This window comes from Macrobrachium nipponense, chromosome 20 (assembly GCF_015104395.2).
Source record: "Macrobrachium nipponense isolate FS-2020 chromosome 20, ASM1510439v2, whole genome shotgun sequence".
Lineage (NCBI taxonomy): Eukaryota > Metazoa > Arthropoda > Malacostraca > Decapoda > Palaemonidae > Macrobrachium > Macrobrachium nipponense.
This window is the reverse complement of record NC_061089.1, coordinates 4,925,518-4,932,689: the sequence shown is the minus strand read 5'-3', so window position 1 is coordinate 4,932,689 and position 7,172 is coordinate 4,925,518. Positions and strand designations below refer to the sequence as shown.

General features: G+C 47.6%; 1 protein-coding gene across 1 annotated transcript in view; it reads left to right on the top strand.

Moving 5' to 3' along the window:
* Nucleotides 1-903: 903 nt before the first annotated feature.
* LOC135221735 (cyclin-C-like) overlaps nt 904-7,172 on the top strand; it is a 113,346-nt gene continuing 107,077 nt past the window's right edge. Inside the window, exon 1 of the mRNA XM_064259539.1 lies at nt 904-1,091. Within this exon, the coding sequence (XP_064115609.1) occupies nt 1,060-1,091 (32 nt within the window). The 5' untranslated portion in view covers nt 904-1,059. The remainder of the gene's footprint in view (nt 1,092-7,172) is intronic.

The following is a 7,172-nucleotide window of genomic DNA, read 5'->3' as shown; positions in this document are numbered from 1 at the left end:
GCGCAGCCGACGATTCTGACTCTATTTATCCTATATCGTTGTGTAGTGCTAAATGGGGTATAATTATGAATGTAAATTATCTTCCATTACTGTGTAAATGGGATATGATTATGAATGTAAATTGAGAGCAAAAATTTTTCGTATAGCCCCCCCCCCACTGATAATAAAACATTGCTGGCAATAGATAAACATAATTTACTGCTCATAATTTTTTTTTTTTGTTAAGACTCCAAAGTAAATGTTCAATTTCAATACTAAATTCATTATAAGGTAAGTTTGGTTCCCTCTTCCTGAAGCTTACCGACTATCATGATATCAAAGTTTATTAAAGAATCCATTTGGCTCTCCGATCTCTACCAATGGAAAAAAATTAAAAAGATAAAATAAATGCAAATGTTAATCAGAGTCCGGTTATTGATCGAAGCATCTATATGCTAGTTGTAGAGACCTTAGGAACCTTAACTCCACTTTTTATGAATTTCTGTTGGGGTATTCTGCTGGACAAAGTTGGCAACACTTTTATCCTTTTAGGAATTTTGGATTTGATATATATTTAGCACACTAATAAATGCATCGGCAAACCATCCATCGCACCAGCTGATAACGAGAGATCTTTAGAAGCTGAACCTGTCCAAATATATCATTCATACTTTAATAAACATACTCAGAAAGACTGATGAGAGTGGTTCTGTAACTATATTTGAAATATGTCAAATCAAAAAAGAACGTTCCAGATATTTACTGTTAATAATTCATGTCAGGGTTTTTTTTTCTGTAACTACACTGCAAAGTATATAAATCCCCAAGAGAAATAATTTGAAGTATTTTATATACATAATGTCACTCTATGACAGCGTCCTGACAGTGGTGAAAGGCTCATAGAATAGACCAAGTGAGGCGCCGTTATAGACATCAATCGAGACTGTTTCCTGACTAACAGTTGGTCCTCAGATCTGAGCCTCTGTTTCAAGCTTATTTCTGCTGTGAATTACGATTAAATAGTGATCCGGTTCTTCCCGTGCATTTTGTCGCTGTGAAAATTTTCGACCTAATTTCGAGATGGCGGGAAATTTTTGGCAAAGTGCTCATTAGTAAGTATATTTTGGAATCTAAAATGTAGGAGTTTCATTAAGCCTAGGGTAGCGTAACCTTATTGTAGTCAGTTCACTGTACCTAGCTATACTCTGTTTTTTTTTTCATCTGTCCATCCGCCTGTGGTGTTTTTGCATGGTAACTGCGTCCCGGGCTTTAGATACCTAGTTACATTCAGCTTCCATTCAACGATTACTAGGTACTAGCCTATAATAGGCTAATATCTTATTTCGAATATTAACGGTGTAATTTGCATACAGTAGCTAGCTAAATTATTAAAACACTTTTCAGTTGCAAATGTACACCCAGATATCCTTTTATTTACCTAAAACTTACAAATAGCGTAACTATCTAAAGCCCGGGACGCAGTGTTACCATACAAAAACACCACAAGCGGATGGACAGATGAAAAAAAACAGAGTAGCCTATGTATAGGCAGCCGATTACTAGGCTACCTACCTCTATCCAGGATCAGTGTTGATGACGGGGAAGAGCTTGATAAAACTGAACATGTGGGCCATGATTTTATGTTCAGGCGGAGACTTTTGTTTGTGTGTATGTTAGCCCTAGCTATAGGCTAGTTAGGCTACAGTCTTTTGTGTAAGGTAAAACACCGCATGGCCTGCAGCAGGCCAACGACTATCAATGCATGCCACCCTCCAAAAAAGTACATTATACCTAACGCGTCCTGACACCGGAGATGGGCATCAGTCGCGACTTGTTGATGGTGAGAATCAGAGCTAAAGACCTCTACTCTCCTTTCAAAGTAAGTATTTTCTCCAAAGTTAGAAATTAAGGCCAAATCTAAAGATTTAAACAGAGGATAGTGAAAAGGGTGTCCAAGGCAGTGCAAATCTCACCAAAACGCTTTCGAAATTTTTACTTGCGCTTCTTTTTTTTAGAAGATTGACACCATCTCGATGTTTACGGAGTCGCTTGTGTCAGCAAACTTCCCATTTCCTATTATAAATCCGCACACCACTTGTACCCACAGACGCTGGGGCACTTTAATCACAACAATCGGAACATGGTCCCTTACCAGGACGTTTTTAAGTAAACAACTGTTTTGGTAGAAGACGACGACGAAGCGTGCACTTAGATGATTTTTTAAATAAATAGTAGAACATCAATATTTTACATATTTATGATGATTAATTTGAAAATATTTGTTATTGAAAAAGTAACTCTGTTCCGACTCAAATTTAAGTAAATATTTTTCAGAATTAGAACGTTCTTTTAAGTCCTGTATTATGACGTCACGACATCTTGACTTTCGTACCTATTGTAAATAATTGCTATACTCAACTTTCTTGCAGAACAGTTTACCAGTTATTCATGCAGATTATTATCAGCTATTCATAGTAATTCTTATAATCGTTAAATGCTCTTTTATATATCTTTATTATTTTACTTTTTTGGATATCTAGTTATGAAAGATTTTTTACTGTCGGATTACCGCCGTAGTTTGAACGCAATCACTTTCGGTCCTTGGCCTCTGTCTGTTTTCGCACCATAAGAAATTAATGGGGCCGAATTTGCAATGACCAGAAAGTCGTTAAAAGAGGAAAGTTAGCATTGAGGGGCATATGTTTTGATTGATAAAAATACAAATTTATACAATAGCTAGCTTGTAAAAAATACTTGATTACAAAAAACTTGATTGACAACTAAGCAGCATACCTACTATGAGTTTCAGAGACAGTGCAAGCACGTTTTTGGGCAATACTTATTTCTGTAATGAACACTCGTATCAGAACAAGATTTTGCTATAGTGCATTACACCCAGTGCCGTAATTTATAAGGGTATCGTGAATCACTAATCGTAAAGAATAACGACACTTGTCCTTGTACCAAGAGACAAAAACTCCATTATCCAGAAATGGATACTAACATGCGTAAAAAGCTCCACCTACCCTCTCCCCCCCCCTCACACCGCCACCCCTGTCCTTCCTTCCTTCGCCTTCCTTTCTCTCTCTCTCTCTCTGTTGCCAATTGGTAAGTTTTCACCCTCCAAACTGGGTATAAGACTACACACAAAACGTTGAAATAGGTGAAATCAGCCTATGTATTGAAAGTATATATACATAAATATTAAAGGAATTTTATCATTATTGCATTACTATGACAACTAGAATTCATGGAAACAGTTTATAATAATGCATTGGCGTATGTGTGAAGGTCCACTAATGTGGCAACGATGATTTTTGCCATTCTTAGCATGCAAACTTAAAGGTTACATTTATTTGTTCCGATACGTAATACAAACCATCGGTCCTTTAACAATAGGAAGTAGCTAGCGGCAGCTGGAACGGTCGTAAGCTTCGAACAAGGGGGAGAAACGGTAGTTAACTGCTTGTCCGACAGTCGCGCGCCGCGCGACTGGGAGGTAAACAAATCACTTTTGCTTTCGGCCGCGGGTGTGAAGGACGTGTTCGTCATCGCTCTCTGCCCGCTTCATCGTCGTATGCTTTGTTTATATTGTGTTTTCTACTAATGGTTTGTTTGACTTGAAAATGAACTGTAAGTACACTGTTTTCATTTTCATTACTTAATTATGAACCAACATGGAGTTATCGCCGTAGATGCGGCGATTTCCTCTCTTTTCATGATTGAACCCTTGAATTATGCCTCGGTGCCGAGGGCGGGGCGAAAGTGTGTAATTGAAAAATGTAAGTACTCTTTTCATTATGTTTGCCCTGTGCGTTCGTTACCGAGAGTGTGTTTGCGCTCGGCACGAGCCTTTTAATTTTGTATAATAGAATGCAATGAAAGTGGAATTCGCAATTGCAATATTCGTTTTTTCATTTTCATTTATTTATTTGCATGAAATTTAATTTGGATCAATTTTCGTTCTTACCCGGGAATTGATCCTTACGATTTTTTTATGTGAAATGAAATCGCAAGTGCAGTATTCTGTTTCATTTTCATATATATTTTATGATAGCATCATATTATTGGATCAAGTTTCCGTTCTTACCCGGGAATTGATCTTTGTTTTCCCCTTTAAGTTCTATGAAGTGGAATCGCAAGGGCAGTATTCTGTTTCCATTTTCATATTACTTTTCACTGCTGTGCGGGGGTAGGGGAAGCGAAGGTCTGCCAGCAGGGAAGTCGTCGGAAAGCTCTCCCCGCGACTCCCTTGGTATCCGATTCTTCGTCTTCCTTCCTGCCCCCCAGCTCAGCTTCTTCGTTGTATTTTGTATTTGGGGTCTTCCTTGCGTTCGGGGTGGGGCATGTCTTCCCCCCGTGCGTGAGGGAACCCCTCTTACTAATCTATCTATGTTACCGCAGGTGCTACATCCGTGGGAGACGACCCTTGGACAGGTATGGACCACCGCGGAGGCAGGGCGTGCCTAGCATCCACGGGGGGGGGGCTGCTGCAGCGTCTAGCGAGGTCTGGGGCGTCTCCACTACTACCACGGCCGCTTATGCTGCTCCCCCCCTCCTGGTCTACACTCCCCATGCTGTGTCGATGACGCCGTCTGCCGCTACTAGGGCCGCAGCCGTACCGAGGTGGGGTTGCCGCCGCCGCCTGTTTTCTTCGTGTTGCCTGCCCCAGACTTCCGCTGTTCCAGCAGCTCGCCCCTGGACCGGCCGCCAGGACCCAGGATCCGCTGGCTGCCAATGATTCTACGAGGCGATCGCTGGGCCTGCCGTACCTGCCGCTGATGTGATTCCCGCTGTTGGCTTGGCTGTCCCTTCTGGGTCTACCGCTGCCGCTGTTCCTGCCGCTCCTGAGCTGGTTGCTCGTTCCTGTCGCTCCTGATTCCTGTGCCTGTCCATGCTGGTCCTGCCCACGGTGTGTCTTCCCCAGTCCCCAGGTCCTTCCGGACAGGTGCAGTCGGGCCCTGTGCTTCGGCAACTGCCCCGGCTCCCTCCTGGATGGAGGACCTGACGACTGTCCTGCGAGAGCTGACGAGGAAGAGGAGAAGAGGAAGCTGTCATCTTCGTCTTCATCGTCTGCTGCTGCCTCTTCCCCTTCGACTTCTAAGGCCCATAAGCCGAAGAAGAAGAAGGCTGCCTTCCCCCCTAAGAAGTCTCCTTCGGGAACTTCTAAGGGCCCGTCCCACCCCGGTGGGACGGGGGGTCCTTCTGCTGCTGGTCCTCCTGCTCCTTCGGGAGCTGGGGCCCGTCTCCCCTTCCGTAAGGAAGAGATAGACGGGGACCAGAGGAGTATCGGTTAGCTCTGGTACTTCCTCGCCTGGTGCTAGCAGCGATGCCGCTACGCCAGGTTCCGGCTCGGTCTCTCGTTCGCGAGAGATCCCGAGTGTACGTTCTCCCTCGGGAGACCGTGGCAGCCAAGTTTCGGCGCCAGAGGTTCGCTCGGCGCCAAGACGCGGCACGGAGCAGAAGGCGGGTGAGAGACGCTCAGGTGACTCTTGCCAGGGCCAGCGGCCGCTCTTGCAGCAACCAGCTGGTAACCCGGATTTCCCCCCTAAGAGGCTCCTTCGGGACCCCTTCTAAGGGCCCGTGTCGCTCCGGCGATTCGGGGAGCTATTCTGCTGGTCCTCCTGCTCCCTCTCGGGAACAGGGCCCGTCTTTTCTTCTACCAAGGGAGAAGAAGACGGGGACCACCAGGAGAGTACCAGCTTCGGCTGGCACTTCCTCGCCTGGTTTTAAGCGGTTCTGCCGCTAAACCAGGATCCGCCTCGCTTCTCGTTAGCGAGAAGTACCGAGTGGACGGTCTCCCGCGGCAGACCGTCCAGCCAAAGTCTTGACACTCGAGCTCGCTCGCCGCCAAGACCGAAGCGCGGAGCAGAAGACTGGCGAGTGTCGTGCAGACGACTCTCGCTAGGCCAGTGGACGCTCTCGCAGCGACCAGCTGGCTGCTCGGGTTGACGTGACGGTCGCTGACCAGCCACGGGTTTGAGGCGAGGAAGGGGTACCCCGCGGTCGTCGTTACCAGCCACGGCTGGTACCAGCGCTCGACGCTCCGAGAGGACGCTCGCCGGTCTCACCGCGACAACGAGCCTAGCAGGTCACCTGACGCCGCTCCATCGGGACCGGCGGAGACAGTAACCAGCAACAGCTCGCCTGACGCTAGACATCAGCGTCGACGTTCTCAGTCGAGCCGCTCGCCACAGGTGAGCGGCACGGCCATGGCCTGCAGATCGATCCCCACCGCTGGTTGGTGATCGGCTGCAGCCCCCCGCCCCCCACGTACGCTGGTCCTGCCAGCGAGCGGGGGGGGAGCGTCAGGTCTGTCTCTCCACTACCTTCAACTTCCTCGGGCTACACCGGGAAGAGCGAGGTAGCTAGGAGTGATCGTGAGAGGTGCGCCGCTCACGATCCCGTCACGACGCCGCACGTGCCACGTATGGTCTTAGGACCAACCAGGACGTACGCGCAAGTGATTGGAGGCGACCGTCAGGGGGAGAGAGGGGGTAGCGTCAGTTCTGTCTCTCGATACCTTCAACTTCCTCGGCATACGCCAGGAAGAGCGAGGTATATAGGAGTGATCGTGAGAGATGCGCCGCTCACGATCCGTCACGACGCCGCACGTGCCAGGTTGGTCTTAGGACCAACCAGGACGTACGCGCAAGTGATTGGAGGCAACCGTCAGGGATCTGTTTGCTGGCCCTTCTTCTGAAGGAGGAGGGTCCTGGGAGCTGCTCTTGTTGGAGGGACTGGACGGTCCTACTCCTCAAGACGCTGTAACTTCCGAGATTCAGAGTAACTTTACCCAGGTTTATTGCACTGATTCGTCAGCACAACGACCGGGGGTAAGATCGCCGCTCCCACCAGCAGAGCCCATGTCTCTGCTCGAGTCGTTTTGGGGCCCGAGAGGGAACCCAAACCGACGGTGGGGGTTTGCCGCGATCGGAGCTTGCCGATTCGGTCTTGAACCAGAGTCTCTCGTCATCCGGACAAGAAGGCTCTCTCAGTTCTGGCCGGTCGATCAAGCTACTCTTCCACCTCCTCTACTGCGACAGCGGCGTTCTACGTGTCTTCGGACACCGTATTTAAATACTCCTTCGGTCCTCCTGAGAGGTTTCGACCTCGACGAGGACTGAATGAGTCGAGGACGGTAATCGGCTCTCTCCTGTCAGGTGTCGATCAGCCCACCCAGACGACGTTCA